This window comes from Passer domesticus, chromosome 3, assembly GCF_036417665.1.
Source record: "Passer domesticus isolate bPasDom1 chromosome 3, bPasDom1.hap1, whole genome shotgun sequence".
NCBI lineage: Eukaryota > Metazoa > Chordata > Aves > Passeriformes > Passeridae > Passer > Passer domesticus.
This window is the reverse complement of record NC_087476.1, coordinates 118,099,849-118,119,166: the sequence shown is the minus strand read 5'-3', so window position 1 is coordinate 118,119,166 and position 19,318 is coordinate 118,099,849. Positions and strand designations below refer to the sequence as shown.

The following is a 19,318-nucleotide window of genomic DNA, read 5'->3' as shown; positions in this document are numbered from 1 at the left end:
AACTGAAGCAGACAGGGGAATTTGCTCCCCTCCTTTGAACTCATGGCATCCCTGCATACAGTACTTGGAATGCTGAGAGATTAAAAAGTCCTTCTCTTCCCCCCACCCCAGAAAAGAAGAGAGGTGTGACAGCAGCATCTCTTCCAGGTGGCTTTATAGAAGTGCTTCTTGTAAAGTTGCCTTTTTTGGCTAGCCTGCTTGTGGATATGAACACAATATAAATATTTGTTACCCAAAATAAAGCTAATGAAAGAGGGACTGTATTCCGTTCCAAATCAGAAGAAGTCTGGGAACTCCAGAATAGCTGTAATTAAGCCAGTAAATGATTAGGAATTTCTGGCAGTTCGTGTGAGGACAGGAACCAGCCAGGGATTTGTTCTTTTGTTGCTTGGTTTTTGTTCTTCTTTTTGCTAAGAGCCTTCCTTGAACCAGCTATTTCTGACCAGAGTGTGTGGCTGATAATGGATCACTTTGCAGAAGCATTGCATTTGTCAAGGGCAACATCTTGATCCAACACCAGCTGTGCTTAGGTCTGTAAAAGTTGTACCACTGGCAGCTCTGCTGATAGCTCCCTGTGCTGCCTCTCACAGGGAGCAATTCCTGCTCAGGATGGGGCACAGAGCAGAGCAAAATCTACCACAGAATCCCAAAAAGGTTTGAAGGGACGTTAAAACCCATACAGTGGCACCCCCTGCCCTGGACAGGGACACCTTGCACTATCCCAGGGTGCTCCAAGCTCCTTTTAACCTGGCCTTGGACACTGCCAGGGATGGGGCAGCCACAGCTTCTCTGGGCAGCCTGTTCCCTGGCCTGGCCACCCTCCCTTCACACAGGGAAGAATTTCTTCCCAATATCCAATCTACCCCTGCCCACTGTCAGTTTAAGCATACATTTATATATATATATATTTAAGCAGCTTAACTATAGCATGGTCAAGTGAAACACAGGAATATAAAAGCTCAAAGATCCTGGGAAACAATTGCCAGATTCTTGCTGTGACAGAAATTAGTTCTTGTACTGACCAAAGGAAAGTATAACCTTCTCTTTAAAGGTCACTTGCTGCTGTTATTTGACTTAAACTCTCTCTGAACCATATGCTGTTGCATATTATTTATTATTTCTGATTTCTCCCCCATTTATGCTGAGATATATGTGCTTGTTGTCCTTGGCTCTCAATGCACCTCTGACCTTGCAAGCAACTCATTTGCACTGAAGCCAAGGCAGAACCTTTTTGACTTCACAAGGGCTCAGCTGGTGTTTAGGGGTTTGTTCCTTCAAAGCTGTACTTCCTGCAGCAGAGGAAAGCATCAGGAGAGTGTGTGTGCAGCTGGCATAGAGAAAGAGCCCGTGATGGAGCAGGACTTGACTCTTGGGGCACAGTGTCACCCAGCACACAGCCAGGAGAGCATAGAGAAAAGGGGGACCACAGTGTGGAGTGTGCAGGGCTGGGCTTTTCACGTGCTTCTGTCAAAGGAAATGCATTTTGCAATTTCTGCGCAGTTCTGAACATCTGAAATTCTGGACAACTGTCAGCCAGAAGGGTATGGAATGACACAGAACCATGCGTGCTGTAGCTGTGTGTGTGTTTACACCCAGGTAAAACACCCCTGCAGCCCAATCCCACAGGCCTGGCCAGAGCTGCCCTTCCTGGAATTGGTGCTGCAAGGCAGCAGTGGAGATTCCCAGGAGCTGCAATGCCAGCTGCTCCATGGGTGGAGGGCCCTGGGAGCAGCTCTGCCAGCTGTTTTCAGGCTGTGATTTCTCTCCAGTGCTTCCTCCAGAGTAGCAGGGAGTGATGTTTTGTTCTCACTTCCCATGCAAATGAGCTGCCAGTTCTGAAATCCCCGTTGTGCACAGAGTTCACCATCTCATATTCCTCCATCTCCTCCCTCCTTTCTCAATAGAAACACAGACCTCTCCCATTCTATTCACACCACACCTACTCTGTGTGGCTCATCCCAGGCACCTGTGAACAGGTACCTGGGCAGCCTCAGTAGCTTCAGCAAGGTGCTCCCACCACTCTGCCTCTTGCTGCCACCTCTGTGGGATGGCTGTCCCCCCAGGGGCCAGGCACAGAGCCTGGAAAAGCCACTGCAAGGTGTGGGGTGGTGCCTCTGGGCATGCTGCATGATGTGCTGTGGGCTCTGTGCCCCGTGCTGCTCCAGCTGCTGGTTTGCAGCAGTTAAGTGGAGACAGGAGTGAAACATTAGCAAAATATTTTATTATTGATGTATCACCATGGTTTGGCTCTCGTTGCATTTTGGCTCATGCCACTGCAGTGCAAACAGCATTTTCACTTAGTAGACAGTAAAACAGGGCAGGTGCTGTCCAGGGATGCTGCTGGAGGTCAGGGAGTTGGGTGAAACACTCTGCAGGCAGGTTTGATTGCTGAACCCAGCAGCAATCTCGAGCTTGAGTTTAAAACAATGATCCTGAGTGTACTGAGAGAAAGGTGACTAATTGCTTTAAAGTTTGCTTTTGTTTCCCTGTGTAAAAAGCTGTCAGCATGGATGCAAAAGGCCTTGTCTGGGTGCACATCACAAGGTCTGCTCCACTAACATCTGTCCCTCATAGGTGACAACAGCAGAATTTGCAGAGAAAGAATTTTGGGGACAGCATGAGAAAATGAACCAAGGCTGTAAATTGGTGAGTTTTTTGTGCTGGTAACTCATTGGCCAGGCTGAACATCTTTAATCTCTTAGAGCTGTGGGAGATTTCCCAAGGGTTTTCTTGTGCCCAGAGTAGATACACTGGCTAGCAATATAAAGACTTGTTAAAAAAAAATAAGTGGATGTCGCAGCATTTAGAACTATTGATCCAGTACAGAGCTGGATTTTTTGAAAAGTAATCCTTTTGGAGAGATGGGAACAATAAATGTGAGAGGGAAAGGAGGAGCTGGGAAGGGGGTTGTGAAAAGTGCCACATCCAAGGACTGGTACAGCAGCACCTTCCCTGCACACCTGGCCTGGGCAGAGACAGGTTTGTGCTGTGCCAGCCAATGCAGAACCTTCTGTAAATCACCTGTGGCCAGGGCTGAATAGGGCTCCAATTTTACAGAATGGCACACTAATTGAGAATAACAGGACAAGAATTAATTCCAGCTCATTGTATTATGACCAAAATAATTTTCTTTCGGTGGGTGTAGGTCCAGACTTTTCCTCTGAATCTGGCCATACCCTTTTGATGGTGTCTCCAAAAGGTGTGGGCTCCCTGTGCTGCACAGCAGCCACTGCCTGTCAGAACACCTGGAGTCAAGTGCAAAAGAGCACAGCTTCTCACACCTAATGTCATCTGTTCCTGTAATATTTAGCTCCCTTTCCAAGTCCAATCCATACCTTGCTAATGGCCACCTAATTCCAGTTGCTTCCAAATGTGAATAATCCTTACGTTCATTCGTGGTTCTACAAGTTGCCCCAGTGCAAGGTAGAACTGCACCCCTGGAAGGAGTGTGGTGTTGAGCTGCAGGCTTCAGACCTCGGTTTTCTGGGAATGTGACCCTCGGGAACTGAAAACTGAGACTGAGTTGTGTATGTCCAAGGGCTGGAACGCCCTGGGAAAGGCACTGGGAATGTGCTGGGAGCTGGGCTGCTCCTGGAGTTGTGCCTAATGCCCACAATGCAGGAGGTAACCAGGGAAGTGCTAAGCACTGTAAAGACCCTGCCCTTCCTCTGCTCCAGGCTGATACCTGCCAAGTCTGCAGGACCAGAGTGGATTATTAGGCAGAAGTCTTTTATTCTTTGAGTTTAGGTTCATTGGCAGGGTGGTTGGGTGCTTTTTTTCTGTGCAATCAAAATAAACCTGGCAAAATCTGCACCTATTTTCTGACAAAGGCTGGGGACTCTTTGGTGCAATAACAAACTGTCTGAGCTTTTATGATCTGCTAAATAGGGCAGCTGTTGTTGGAGTGGTGTTCAGCAGCACCCTTTATTTCTTCTTAGAAAGGAGCTCCTGTGTTTTGCAAAGCTCTCTTATCTGTACTCATCTGCACCTGATGCAACTAATAAAAATGCAGCAGATTTCAAATTTGCATACATTAGTTTATAATTGCATGTTTCCAAGTGTAATCCACTGAATGTGTTTGTGTTTGGACGATGTTGGGGGGATGTGCTGCTGGACATTTTGGATTTTCTCTGCAAAGCAGGTGCATTTCCTGCCAGTGTGGGGTGGGAACCTGAACCTGAGGGAGCACTGGGCATTTCTGCTGTGCACAGGAAGGAGGGCCAGGATTCCCAGCCACTGACACTAGAGACAGCTTATGTTATTTTTGTACTGTTTTTTCCCCATATGCCTTTACCTTAGGTTCACTTCAGGCTCCTTGAACCTCCCAGAGACTCTTGATAAAGGGATTGTATTTTTATCATCTGTCTGTAATGAATGTAAAATCTCAGAGGCAGCTGCAGGAGGAGGGGAAGCACACACACGTGTTTTGGCAATCCAGTTTGCATATTGCTGCAGGCAGACCTCCCCCTGTTTCCTTCACTTGTGGAACGGGGAATGGTCAGGAATGTTTCTTAAAGCTTTGAGGGAAACATCAGATTTTCACATAATGATGTTTTGCTGAGGAAGGATGAATCCTTTCCACCTGATTTGCCTTCATTGTCTCTCAGCTTCTGTAGTGTTTTTTGTGATGCTTGTTGGGGTTTTCCTCACTCCTGTCCTTGTGCTGGTGCCTCCCTTGGGTACCTGCCTACTTCCTTAGGCTGCACACCTGTTTCTGGCAACCTTTGGCAGCTCTAACACGGCAGATGTGCTGGGGTGGGAGGGGAAGCAGCCTGGCAGGACTAATTCTGCCTCAGAGGGAAGTGGTCACAGCTCCTGGAAGTTGACACAGCTCTGGTAGGTGAGTTCTGGCTGGTGATAAAAAGTCACAGGCGTCCCTGGTTCTCATAAAGGAGAAGGGTATTGCTGTGTTCCTCTGCTACAGATATTTTAAAGCTGCTGTCTGTTCTGCTCCAGTAGCTCCTGCTAGTTTGTTAGGACTCCTTATAGAATTTTCCAATCCATGAGAATACAATTAACAGTAATAACCTGAGCCTTTGGGTAAAAGACTGTATGTAAAAAAGAGTGGTTTCCTCCTCTGCTGCAGGGCCTGGGTAGAGCTGTTGCTTGCATGAGGAACAAAATTAAAATGTAGCTGCCTTTTGCTCAGTTATTGCTTCAGAGGCAGCAAAACCAGGAGTGTGAGCTGGGTTGTTTTTCCATTTAATCTTCTGTGCAATTGCTAATTAAGTCCCTATTGCTGGAGCTTTATTAATGCTAAAGATGTGAAAGGCAGAAAGAGCCTGCTAAAGATGTGAAAGGCAGTTTGATTTTTTCCAGCTGATGGCTGAATGTGAAGAGCTGACCATTAGAAGAAAGCTGTTGTTTCAAAATCTGGAATTACTGAGAAGCACTTGAATGCTAGAGCATCGTCTTCACACTGGCTTTTTGATTTATAACCCAAAGCCATTCCTGCAGCCTAATTGGCAGGCTGTCCTTAAGAGCTTTATAATCCAATTAACATCCAGAGCAGTAATAAGGCATTTGAGCAAATGGAGGGAATTTGTCTTTCAGTGACTTGTGACAGTGCCTTTGCAGCAAAGGCTGTGGAGTGCTTGCTGTGCTCCTCTCCATGGCTCTGTGGATTGCTGGGCAGTGGGAAGAGAGCTGCCAAGCCCTCCAGGAGCTGTTGCACCTGCTCTGGACAGCTCTGACTGCTTCCCTCGAGGAAGGAGCCGTGCTGTGCTCTAGGGGGGCATCCGTGGGTCACAGGGTGGTGCTGGCCACAGAAGGAAATGGCACAGTGAATTTTGGGGCAGGTGGTGCCTGAGGACAAGGTAAGCTGAGCCCCAGGGAGGTGAGGCAGAGCCTGTGGCAGGTGGCTGCAAGGCTGGGTTGGGCAGCCTCTCTCTGTGTTACCGACCAGCATGTGGGGCGGGTGTGAGGAGCTGATTAAACATCTGAGCTTTCTTTCCCCCCCTCCCCACTTTTTGCAGCTCTCCATGAATTCCCCAATGACATCTTCACGAACGAGGACAGGAGACATGGAGCAGTTGTCCTGCACGTCCTCTGTGTAAGTGTTGTGACTTTGCCTTTCTTCTGCTGGCGTGGACATGGCCTGGTGTGCTCAAGAGCTCTGATTGAAGTTATTTTCTCTTTGGTGCATTTCCATCTCCTGTATGGACTGTGAAGTCAGGGATGTGATTTTTTTTTGGTTTTTTGGGGAGTCAATAATGGAAGGATGGTTTAAACTCGCTTCCCGTTTTCATTTTTTCTGTAGACACCGTTAGAATGTCAGGCCTTAGGAAAGAGAAAGTCGTCCTGAAAATGGGACAGTTAGGCTTCTTTAAGATGAAAACTAAATGTCAGAGAGCTAAAAGATACTTCTTCTGCAAGAAGTACTCTGAAGTTTATGGGATAGAATAATTGACATGGAAATATCCATGGCATTATGTGGATTCCAAAGTTTTCTTTATCAGTTTTTTGAGTTACATTAGTAGCATTCTTAAGCAGCCAAGAAAATACCTGCTCCTAATGAATGTTTAGAAGCTTCTAACAATTTTTAGTCAGCTTAAATGAGTAGTCACCATTAGCTGTGAGAAGTGATTCATGATTTCTTTTTGAATATAAATTAGATTGTATTTTGTATTTTAATGTGAGCCCTCTGTGTGAGGATTTTATTTTGGCTAAATAGCTGCAGAAATTTGTTGAGTAATGTTGCTATTGACCGTGCCTGGCAAGTTCAAGAATCTCAAGTTTCCATGGGAACATTGAGCTTTGAAATGTTTTGGAAACTGAGCACTGGACCTGAGCTGGATTTTTTATCACCAAGAAGAATACTCCTAAAAATTCATATATTAATTCAGTTCTGAATGGGCTGAATGTGCCTTTAACATGTCCCAAAATGGAGTCTGGAGGACTGAACTGTCTAGTTCAGAATAAAAAGAAAAATCTGTTTTTAATGAGAAGTAGGAAAGCATCCACTGTCCCAGCAGAAATGTACTCAGTTTCTTCCCTGCTAGCAAACAGCAAGGCAGCTCCCTCAATCCATTGTTCCATGGGTGCTCCATTGTTCTCTGTAGCACTTCCGTGGACTTAGGAGAATTTACTGACCACTCTTTGTCTTGTGGTCCCTGAGGTGCAGGACCTGGCTGGATTCAGCCTCTCCAGTACTGGGATAGCTGGAGACAACCTCTTGTCAAAGAAAAAAATGGTACTCAGAGAAAACAGAAAGCATTTAGCAACCTGTGTTGGAAGGGGTGCTCTTTGTACTGGGACAATGAACCTCCAGTCCTGGTTTTTACCTCCCAGAAATACAGTTACCAAACGTGTGATGAAATCAGAGGAGAAGCAGAAATGCACTTTTTTGGGGGAAAGAGGATACAGACAGAGAGGGTTTTTTTGCCTCTACTGAGGTTTCTTCATGGGTTTGAAGAAACTGGACTCAAAAAGGAGCTCTGTAGTGGTAGGAAGAACAATGCAGTAGTGATTAGAGGTCACCACCATGCTTCTCATGTTAGTGACCTCCCCTTAAACAGTTTCTATTCATTTCAGTAAAAATGTTATTCTCTGTCCTCTGCTCCTTTGCCTATACTTTCATGTTTAATTCTGAAAGACATCAAGGCAAAGCTGGTTTATCAGAAGCCAGAGAAATGGGACAAAAGCTATCACTGGGACCTTGGGGAAGAGCAGGAGGCTTCCCAGGGCATCTTCTCCCTATTGTTTAATAAAAAGGGAAAAAAGACCCCAGCAAATCTTCTCAGTGGGGCTGTGTGAAGTACTAAACATGATCTGATACTTCACAAAGATAAAAATTAATTCCTAAACACTTGAAAAATCTATGAAAAACGGAGCAGGTCAGCACTAGTTTTAGGTCTGAACTGAAAATACTTTGGTTTGAAGAAGTGGGCCACTTTTAGGCAATATTACAGGTTGGAGTCATGGTGTTTAATTTCTCCTGGATACTTTTTCAGAGCTCAGCAGCTGACTGCTTCACTGCCATTCATAATTTCCATGTCCCCTCTGAGAAGAGGCTGAGCTGCTAGTAACTCCCCACTAAGTCACTGACTTGGGATGTTCAGTTTGGAGGGGCCAGGGTCTGGATTTTAAGTCTGGTGCTGTTCCTGCAGCCTGGGAGTTCCCCAGCACCCAAGGGCTTCTTTGTGCAATCTTAACATGACTGTTTGTAGAATCATGGAGTGGGTTGGATTGGAAGGAACCTCACACATTATCCAGTTCCAGCTCCTCTGCTATGACCTGGGACACCTTCCACTACCTCAGGTTACTCCAAGCTTTGTCCAACCTGGCCTTGGACACTTCCAGGGATCCAGGAGCAGCCACAGCTTCTCTGGACACCCTGTGCCAGGGCCTCAGCACCTTCACAGGGGAGAATTTCTTCCCAACACCCAATCTACCCTGCCCTCTGTCAGCATGAAGCCATTCCCCCTTGTCCTGTCACTCCAAGCCCTTGTCAAAGTGCCTCTCCAGCTCTCCTGCAGTCCCTTCGGGTACTGGAAGGCTGTGTAGGGGCTCTCTTAGCCTTTTCCTCCTTATTATTTTGTTCCAGCTGATGTCCCTGTGCGGATCTTCAGCCCTGCCATGCTCAGGGGCACTGGCACCAGTTACCTCCTCGAGACAGGAGGGAAATGGCTTTGCTGAGAAATTCCCAAGGTTTTGGCTGGCAGCTGAGAATGGGGGGTTTGGGTCTCTGCATTACCCTGCTGTTTTTGACAGCACAGTGTTGCTTCCCCTTTCCCCAGCCTCCTCCAGCAGATCTGGAGAGCAGAGCCGGGATGTGTTGGGTTGCCAGCGTGAGGAGCCTGTGCATGGGCAGAGCTGGGCAGGGTGGAGGAGCAGTGTCTGTGCTCAGCCATCCCTCCTGCTCCCCGTAGCCATGGGAACGGGGCTCTAACAGGAACCTGCCTCCCTCCTGCGAGGCGCTCAGGAAATGTAGGTCACCCTGGACGGGCCCTGTCTCCATTTCTGCATCGGGTCAATGCCCACACACATCTCATCCTGCAGCACAGGGCTGTCTCCTTAGGGGGTGGATTTCTCCAGTGCCCTGGCTGTCTGTGGGAGCACTGCTGGGCACATCATGGTACCCACGCTGCTGGCTGGAGTCAACCTGGGCTCTGTGGCTTCCTCTTTGGTTGGGTTTTTTTAATTTCCCTCAAACAGTGGAGTTTTAGGTGGCTTTGTAATGCAGAGTTGAGAAGGCCCTGTGCTTGGTTAATGTGGTTTCAGGGGTGGCCCCTTGCTAGTCCTGCCCCCCAGGGCAGGGTCTGTGGGGCAGCAGAGGCACCCCTGCTGATGCTGCCTGCAACAACCTGGGCCTTTCACAGCCCCCTGGGAAGCAGGCAGGGCTGTAGGGATTGCTGCTTCTACGGCATTATGCTGTCTTTTGAAAAGCTTCTTTCGCTCAGTGAAGCGAGTTGAGTTTGAGTGTGAAGACTGTTATGGGAAGCTCAAAGGACTGCTGGACAAACAGGAAAAATTACCATTTCTGTGACCAAAATGACCAATGTTCTATATGGTGGAACAGGTATTTTGAATAAGAAATTTAATCACCTTTGATGCAGAGATTGCATCTTTGTTTGTTAGAATAATTTTAAAATCACTCCTAATGTAGTACTTAATCTGGCATTTATAATCCTTTTATGCAGGGCCATTGCATTTTCCTAATTTTTTAATGTCCTTTGGGGGAGGAGGAGTGAGTGTATTTCTTAAAGCGTGTTGCCTGGCTAAAGACTCCCATATCATCACTAGGAGCTGAAAACAACTGAGTGAAGGTGAAGCCTTATTTTGTGTGTTGAGTCCTCCACATTGTATTCTGCTACCATTGCACAGGCCATATTCCATGTCCCCCAACCATCACCTTAATTCCCAGTGGCAGTTTCAGGTGGAGCAGCCTTCAGTCCGTGCTGCCCTGCTCCTTTCCAGAGCTGCTGCTCCCATGGTGCCTGTGAAGACAAGGGGCCATGTGCTGCAGGAAAAATCCATGTGATTCCTTGGTGGAATATGAGGATGACTTAGGTGGAAGATGATAACACCTCATCATGCTGAGTGTCTCAGCTGTGCTGTTGGCCCTCTCCTCACGGGACATGCCATGCAGACTGACCTCCCTGATGCTCCTGCCTTCCTCCCTCTTGCATAAAAAAGCCTCCTCCTGCTTGTGTTCCTGCTGGCCCAAACTCTAAACATTGCTTTGTTTTGTTTGTTTAAAAAGCCAACAAACAAGCCCCACCAAAAAGCCCGAAGAGCTTCCAAGGAAGTTACACTTACTATCCTCCTGTGTTCACTGACTGTGGGTAGCTTCCAGTGATTTAGTCTGTGGACAAGGCTGGGGTTTAGCCAGGTACTCCTTCCATTCTGACGCTTTACACTTCATTGCACCCAAGCCACTTGAATGAACTTAGGGAAGACTCACAGCCAAAACCAGAGTTGTGACAGCAATGAGGTGTTTAAGGTAAATGCTGGAGAGTACAGGTCATGTGGGCTTCAGTCAGTGCTGTCAGCCCTGTGCTAGCACCCATCCCGAGGAGTGCAGCAGGTTTGGCTTTGTGCTTCCAGCTTCTGCAGCAGGGGCCAGTCCCCACTCCTGAGGGGGATGAAAAACAGCCTGGGAGGACAGTTCCTTCCCATTTATTTTTCCATTCCATACTCATTTCAGTGCCCTTTTTGCCTTTTGTCTTGTACCTGATCCTACTGATGAGAAAGCATGGGCGGACAAAACAAAATTCCCTTGTCACCCTTGAAGGTTGTTGTGCCCTCTAAAAACCTGGACACCATGAGATTCCACTTCAGTGCTGAGACATGGAGATGCTTTGGCAGTCTTGTGTGCACTGGAAGTGACACAAGCCTTCCCCTGGGATGTGTATCTAAAAATCCAGAGAAGGAATTGTGTGAACTGAAGATGTGGTGGGTGCCTTGCCCCTGCTGAGCCCTGTGCAGTGTGGCATCATCTGTGGACACCTACAGTGCAGTGCAGTGTGTGTGTGCCACGTGTGGGGGCATCTGGGGTGAGCTGCCTGGGCTCTGGGGCACGGGATGCTGCCTCCCCTTGGCCCCTGTTCCCTTGCCTGTCTCTGGGAGGTTGCAGGAAGCCCAGCAGGCACGTGGAGCCCTGTGCTCCGTGGGTGTGGATCGTGTCAGAGAGGACACGCTCACTTTACAGGAATGATGCTGATGGACAGATTGGCATTCTTGAGAGGCATTACTGTGTGTTTGGACAGGACAGCGAGGGCATGACTCACTGCAGATTAATATGATTAGCAGATCAAAAACGAGGCTGAAGTTAGGCACCCTCTATCCGTTGTATTTCAATGGAATTTGGCCACATCACTCTCTGGAGCCCTTTCTGATCCTTGTTCCTATCTTCCTTTATCTCTGTTCATACAATTGGTATTGGAGCAGCTGGTGCTCCCTGTGTAAGATCAGGTTCTTTGCTTCACCCTGCAGAGCTGGAGACCTGGAATTTTGCTTACTCTTGTGGTCCTCAGGGCTGTTTTGCAGCATAAGATTTTCAAAAACCTAAGTTACACATATTCATGTTTATGACGAGGGACAAAGAAGCACAGAAACTATCCAAGTGACATTCTAGCACTTACTGTGTCGAGATTGTGTCAAAATAATTTGTTATGATGAAATTCCCACCTTTAATCCTGAAAAAAATACACTTGAATTATTTTTGAGCTCGAAAAGTTTTCATGGCTGAGATGTACAGTAATTACTGGCTTTTTTGCAGCAAAGTTGTGATTCTGGCAAATGAGAATCTGTGTTTTTGGTGGGGCTGGGGGGTTTAAATCTGTTCCTGGAAAGTGAAAACAAGAACAAAAAACCTGGAGGCCATTTTTCTTGCTGCTTTCTCTCCAGAAAAAAAAATACTCTGGTCTCCACGCATTGCCTGAGCTTCTGCAGGACTTCAACAACAAGCAAAGCCAGAGGATCTGTTGGTGATGTGCTTGGAACTGTGGTTCCCTAGGATTAATACACTGTGTGTCTACAAATATTGGCCACTTCTCTCAGCTGTAGTTAGTCACTGGAGCTGCACTGCTTTTAGAAGTAACTCTGTGCTGGTCCTTGGCAGGTGACACCAAAAAGGTGGAGCTGTCTTTGGTCCTTGCAGCAGGTCTTGGATGTGTCCGTGCCAGAAAACCAGAGAGGGCTGGGAGGCAGACTCAGCCTGGCTGGGGGGTGTGCTCTGCTGGTGCCTGGCACACTTTTCCCCTGGTTTTCCCCTGTGCCAATGGGCATTTTCCCATCTAGTGGCAGTCTTTGTGTCGGGGTGAGGAGGGAGCTCCTTCCCCGTGGGCAGGATGGGCCAGGTTGCCCTCCAGGGCTTTGCTGCAGGGATGTGAGCCACACTGTGCTGTTTGCCTCTCGGGGCACAGATCAGGCCCCAGCACATTCTGTTTAATAGTACAGAAACCCAGATTAAATGCTTCTTGCATGAAATTAAAGAACTGATTGGCCCAGTGTTATTTAGAGTCCTGTGTTCCTCCTTGGTTTTATTTGTTCCTATGTGAAGTTCAGTAAGATTTACCACTGGCACCCAGGTGACGTGGCAGGGCACTTCAGTCCAGAAAAACAATCTCCTTTTCCCTTTTTCAGAACACTGGATTTCAAAAATTACTCCTCCAGGGTTTAGACTTTCATAGAACAGAGTGATAAAAAAAAGCCTTGCACTGCCCAACGAGGAAAAAAAGGAAGGCAAAAATACTTCAGTGTGGCTTAGCAATGTCCAGAGAATTTAAAAAAAAAAAAAACAAAATAAAAAAACAAACAAACAAAAAACCACCCAAACAAAACAAAGAAAAACCAACAAAAAAAAAATAAAACCACCAAAAAAAGGAGCCTTTATAGTGAAGATAAATTGTTGGCAGCTTCTGATAGTTTATAAGAACTTTTGGATAGATACATCACGATCTCACAATTAAATCTCAGACAGCTCTATGAATTCTTATTGCAAGAGCATTTTCTTTTCTTGAAAAGTGTGTACCAAATCAAACCTGGGATGCTGCTGTTCACTTCTGTGTGACATTCTCCAGACTCAGCCTTTTCTCTTCTCCCTTGCAGGCTGTGTACATGTTCTACGCGCTGGCAATCGTCTGCGATGACTTCTTCGTCCCTTCACTGGAAAAGATCTGTGAAGTAAGTGTCAGATGTTCCTTGCTCTTGTGCTGCTTTCACAGCACTTCTGGAGGGCCTTGGGGTGTGGTGATGGGGTATTTGCTGTTGTCCTGCAGTGTTGCCCGTGCTGCTTGTCTTGTTGCTCAGCATGACGTGTGCGCATTGACTCAGCTCTGTGTTCCTCCTCGCAGGACAGGCTCTCCAGGTGCTCCAGGCATTCACACTGTGCTGGTTGCTGTTGCTTTTTGCTTGTGTGTCTTTGCAGATGTCTCTGCAGAAACGCCAGGCCCCAGCCTTAGCTGACACAAATTAAAACCTCTGGTGATTTACCCCAGTAGAAACCGTGGATCTTGTAGCCTGCCCTCACAGTCATGACTGTCAGACCTTGTGTTGTGTGGGTGTAAGTTGTAAAGCAGCAGGGACAGCTAGGTCAGCTGTAAAGAAGCTTCTGAATGCTTCCAGCAATTACAAGGGATTCTGTCCCTCTTTGGTAAGGTCGAGATGCCTAAATTTTATAAGACAAGGAGTACATTTTTGCCTAAATCAGCTCAGACAGCCACGGAGCAAACCAGACCATGTGCCCAGAATTGCTGTGAGCCATATCTGCTGTCAGTTCCAGGCAGTGAAATCTCTGTGTGGGGAGAATATGGTTGGTCTTGGCAGTGAGAAGTCTGTGCCATTTGTAGAAGACACCTGTCCATGTGCCTGGGAACAAGTGTCACCCATCAGGGCGTGGGCTGTGCTGGCCCTGGGAGGGGGGTGGAACTGACAGGGCGAGTTATTTGTGCTGACAGCACTGATGGAAGCTGTCTCTAAACTAACCTGATTTTTGAAGATCAGCACCCTGCTGTGCGGGCATTTTTTGCATCATCGAAGAAAAAAACCCCCAGGGAATTCCACTTTTTGGTGCTTAAGTATAGAGGTAACTGAAAGGTAACAACATAAGGCAAGAGCTTCTGTCCTGCAAAGTTGTTGCACCCTCTGGGGCTGAATCTGGAGAACCCCATTGCAAGGTTCAGGAGAGGGAATATTGGTGTGGACATGGGGATAGGAGATGCTGGGGGATGTAAACACACTGAGTTCTTCGACCTCCCCTCTCGCAGGCAAGCGAACCTCACTGGGAAATGTGGCTCTAGAAGCTGGCTCAGATGAACAAAGCCGGAGCTGAGTGAGCAGTGTCCAAGACAGGCTTGTATTTTGGGGTGCTGTCAATATGCCCAAGGCAAGCCAGCCATCCAGAGGGACACAGGGAGACAGAAGGAGGGAGATTGTTATTTCTTTTGTCTGCACACTCGTTAATTACCACCCATGAGTGTGTTTGGATTGAGCCCCACTCCTGGCCCAGAGGCCTGACCTGGGTCTGTGGAGCACTGGCTCCTGTTGCAGTTCTGCCAGGGGCTCTGACTGGCCACGGACAAGCTCCATCACTTCCCTGTGCCTCTGTTTCCTGCTCTGCTCAGTAGGAAAGCTGATCCTTGACTGTGTTTACAGATGGCAGTAGGAAACACTGCGTGGGTTGTTACCAGTTTGTAACTTCACTGGTGGTAAACTTCATTGTCACAAACAAGGGGCTTTTATGGTCACTAACTCTCTGCACATGCAGGATCTGTGTGTCTCCACCTTCTCCCAGAAGTTGGTCTAACAAGTGCCAGGCCAGCCCTACAATTGGTCTAACAAATGCCAGCCATTTGTTCTTCTGACAAATTCTCAGCTGTGCTTGAGTTTGTGCAGACATCTGATGTCTAAAAAGCAAATACCCTCTCTGTGTGATTTACTGCAGTATTTGCACACCCTGGGCCCTAGAAGGCAGTTTTCACTTGCTTAGATCTTTGCTGTTTTGGTTATTTGTTGACTTCTCAATGGTACACAACAATTCCTCGTGTGCCTTAGTTGTTCTGAATCATTCTGTTATCCAGCACCACAAATAAGATGACAATAACAATTTTTATTCAACTGTGTGTAGAAGAGAAAGCTTAGCAACTGAACACCAGATTTGGAGTACTCGTATTGAGAAGTTGCTGTCCAGGAGAAAGGTGCTGTGGCATTAAGGATTGTCAAAATGGGTCACATAAATGGATCAGATTTTTACTGTTCTATTGCTCCTGCTTGATTCTCTCCCAGGAAAATCTTTTCTCACCCCATAGGTGATGTTTAGAGACATTCAAATGTTCTTATGTATTTTATGTACTGAGAATTCAGGCCTCCTGCCTGAAGGCTTTTTTGGCCTTGAAGACCTGCCAGTAGTTGTTCTACATCTTCTCACAGTTTAGATGCTCTAATTCTAAAACAAATGTCCTTTTTCTGGCTTAGCTTCTTCCAGTATGGGAAGCAGTTGTTGAGTTGAACCAACAAACCATTTGTGCTCCCAAATGTGTGTTGACATGGGAATTTGCTCCAGAACACTTGCTATGGTAGACTTTCTGTGTTAGTTCAGACTTATGAAATAACCCTGATTTTATTTTGTTTTCTAAACCAGTTTTCTGCTCGCACTTGCCTGGCTGCCCCACTCCTGGTAGTTTACACTGTGTCAGTGGCAAACATTTGTCTGCAAATACATTTTTGCTGTCTACACAGAGTGCTGTTATCTGCTCTGTTGTATCAGCTTAATCATCATGTGCATTTCAGTGAATTCTCTAGAAACTGTCCTCAAGGGCTCCTGCTGTAGCTTTGAATTAAACCACCCCCCAGGAAGTCAGCACAGCTGGTTTCCTTGGCTGGTGGCTTTGCTTTCAAGAGGCACTGTGAGTTCCAGCAGCTATTGTAGGATGGATGTCTCCATAGTTTCATAGAGCATCCTGCAGGAGAACCTGGCCTTTGGGGATCTGCTTCTGGTCCTGTGAACTTCTTTCACAATAGTTTTAATCCTGTTTAAAATAGTTTTCCATAAATCTGTATTTTATCAGGTTCCACAAGCTTTATAGCAGTGCTGTGGTCTTCTGCTTCAAAGGCACTCCTGGTGAGGGCACATCCTGTCCTTTTCCCTTGTCCCCATAACTTATGCACAAAGGGTTGTTACCTCTGTATGGGCAGTGGATAGAGTTACACCCTCCCTTGGGGGCAAGGAATACCCATTGTGGAATCTTCAGAAAAGGCTGCTATGAGGATTTCTGCTCTCTTGTCTCTGCAAAGATCCTTGGGCAAGGATGAAACAGCAGAGGATCCCTGCAGTGCTGCAGGGGAATGGGGACAGAGGGAGGTTTCCTGTGTCCTGCCAGGCTGGGGGGGCTGCCTCAAAAGCCAGCTCTGCCAGGGACACTTCCCACCACTCTGAGCTGCCTTTCCCATGCTCCTGGCTGCCTTTCCTGTGCTCCCACAGTGGCAGCAGCTGCCTCGGTGTAGTAACAGCTCGGGGTGGTGGCTGTATGGCAGGAGCTGGGTGTTGCTCCTCCTCAGCAGGGGAAGGAGCCTTGTGGCATCTGCTGAGCAGATGCAGAGGGGTGCTGGGTCCATGGGAGCTGGTGCAGATGGAACAGTGGGAGTGCAGACAACATAGAGGGTGTAATTAACCAAGGAAATCTTTGGAAGCAGCATATGCTGATGAAGTTTTTGTAGAACAGTGGGCCCTTTCCCTTTCAGAAGCCCCTGGTTTTAGACAGTCCCTGGGTACTGCTGAGGTAGTACAGGAGGTAAGTGATGTGGTCCAGCAGGAAGGGAGTAAGGCAAGGGTAAACTGAGGTAAGTGATATAGTCCAGCAGGAAGGGCGTAAGGAGAGGGTAAAGCAAGGCATAACCTGTACAAGGGAAGGTGGCTGGAGGTGAATGAAGCCTGAGCTCTGGCCCTGCCCTTTACAGGGAAAGGGGGAAGGATAAGGTGTGTGTTGCTGGGGTTGTGGAGCAGACAGACCCATGAATGGTGAAGCTGCTTTCCCTGTTGGCTGGAGTGGTGACCTTTTCCTCCTCTCTAAAACTCTCACTGGCATAACCTGCCCTCTCTGCCAGGTGATGCTCACTTCAGTAGCCAGTGCCTGTGGTGGCTTTTCCCCTGTACTTAACCTTTGTTTACCCAAAACCTTACAGGTACCTGCTCTTGGCAGGCAGTTTAACATTGGGAGTGGAGTTCCTTCAGCTGCTCAGTGTGGTAATCAGTGACTCTGTGTTTCTCTGCAGCGCTTGCATCTCAGTGAAGATGTGGCTGGGGCAACTTTCATGGCAGCAGGAAGCTCTGCTCCTGAGCTGTTCACATCTGTCATAGGTAAGGAGCCTGCTGCTGCTTCCCAAAGCCTGCGTGTTTCCCTGGCTGTTTTCAGAGCTGAAATGGGATTGCTGTGTGCCTGCAAGGTGTGTTATAACCCTTCCTGGGCACACATGGCACTGACTGGGGGGAATCCTCGCCAGGTGAAGGGATTCTGGGAGTACTCTTATCTCACAGCAGGGCCTGGGTGTGACCCTGCCAAGCCAGGACCAGTGGGCACTTTACCATAGCTGCACATTAGCCAGGCTTCACCTAGAGTGTCATCTTCTCCTGTCCACTTTCGTGTCCCACCTGCCACACCAGCTCCAGGGCAAAGTGGGAAAGGATTTCCCCCAGATTTCCCTCTCTGGTACCCTGGCACACTGTTCCTGTCCCCAGTGGCATGTTCATCACCTCCCCTCTAGTCAGTCTTCCAACACTGCTTTTCCCTAGAAAAGCCCAAGTGGGGAGGATTTGAAATGCTTTCTTACAGCAACAAGTTGGTCAGAGCATCACATTTCCAAAGCAGCTCTCTGCTTATGGGAAGTGTGATGAAGGGATTCAGCAGTCCTTAAGTCTGCAAAACCCAGGAAACCCTGGGTGCCCCCACAGCAGGCAGTGTTAGAGTGATATTGTACCTAGCCACATTAGGAGGGTGAAGTGTTCCTGCAGTCTGACTCACCCACATCTCTGTTGGTGGGGGATTGTCAGGGCAGCAGCTGGGAGGGTATGCGGGGCTCTCCATCACTGAACAGAATTAGTTGTCAGCTCATACACTTTCTCTAGGAGACACTTGTCTTTCAGTCACAGCTGCCAGATGAAGAGCATGAGTAAATTCACGCAGAGCTGCGTTCTTTGCAGAGGTCTCATTGCACAAGCAAAGCCTTGTCATTTGGGAACTTAAATTGGACCAAGTTGGGATTGTCCTTTGGTTAAGGGTAGTGCAGTTCCAGGGTGAAAGTAAAAGCAGATTCCTTCAGGTGACTTAGAGAAGCCCTGATGGTCATCAGGATCATTTTCCTGCTGTGGTGTAACCTGCCAGGTGCCGTGTGCCACTTGGCAGGTGAGTGCTTCTGTGTTTCTGAGAAAAGGATGACGTTGGAAAAAATACGTGAACAGCACTGGCCAGTTTATGTATGGCCAGTTAAATAGTGTTGGAACCTTAAAAGCAAGTGGTGAATTTAAACAGACTGGCAGCTAACAGGAGATGGAGTGTTATTTTTAGGCTGGCTTCCTAAGGAAAGGACTGTGCAGCACTGTGATGCATGTGTCTGTCAGTTCATCTCCCTCACCATTAACCTCATTGGCCAATTTTAACCAAATTTGACAGAAGAGCTCTGAAAAAAGCTTGTAGCATAGCCCCATAACTCATCCTGAGAGGCATCACTTGGCTGTGGGTAGCTGTGGCCAGACAGCTCTGAATCATCTCCAGCTTCTACTGAAGCCAGTTGGGATGGGAATATGGGAAGGAGCAGAGTACTGCTCAGGGAATATCTTATGGGAGACAGTTTCCCGTGGATTTGTGTCCCACCAGCTGCTACCATGAGCTTGCAGTGTTTTGTGGTGTTTTGCCATAATGTTGAGTCACAATACCAGGAAGTTAATAACTTGGATGTGCCTGAAGTACTTGGTTTCCATCACACTGTCTATGCAGATCCCCTCAGAAAGCAGCTCTCTGCAGTTTGCCTAGTACTTACCTTTAGATTCATGAATAGGGTGCAAGGTCTGCAATTTTATGTGAAAAAAGTCAGCTCTTTCCCATTTACACAGCTTCTCTTGAACTTGTTTTTCAGGTGTTTTTATCACAAAAGGAGACGTAGGCGTTGGAACCATCGTGGGCTCGGCTGTATTCAACATCCTCTGTATTATTGGTGTGTGTGGGCTTTTTGCAGGACAGGTAGGAGCACTGAATGATTCCTTACAGTTCTTGCTTCACCCTGTGCCTTGGCTGTGCTGCAAAATCAGATGCCAGGTTCACCACCTTGCCACAAATTTCTCTGGCTTTGCTGTTTTTAATAGGGCCCTGTGCTGTTCCTCCCG

At 47.5% G+C, this 19,318-nt stretch overlaps 1 protein-coding gene across 2 annotated transcripts in view; it reads left to right on the top strand.

Annotated features, from left to right (window-relative positions):
* The window catches only part of SLC24A3 (solute carrier family 24 member 3), a 118,719-nt gene that overhangs the window by 47,313 nt on the left and 52,088 nt on the right, over positions 1–19,318 (top strand). For both annotated transcript variants that reach the window (XM_064415451.1, XM_064415450.1), the window contains exons 3-6: positions 5,976–6,052; positions 13,054–13,128; positions 17,215–17,299; positions 19,072–19,175. In XM_064415451.1, coding sequence (XP_064271521.1) covers positions 5,976–6,052; positions 13,054–13,128; positions 17,215–17,299; positions 19,072–19,175 — 341 coding nt within the window. The remainder of the gene's footprint in view (positions 1–5,975; positions 6,053–13,053; positions 13,129–17,214; positions 17,300–19,071; positions 19,176–19,318) is intronic.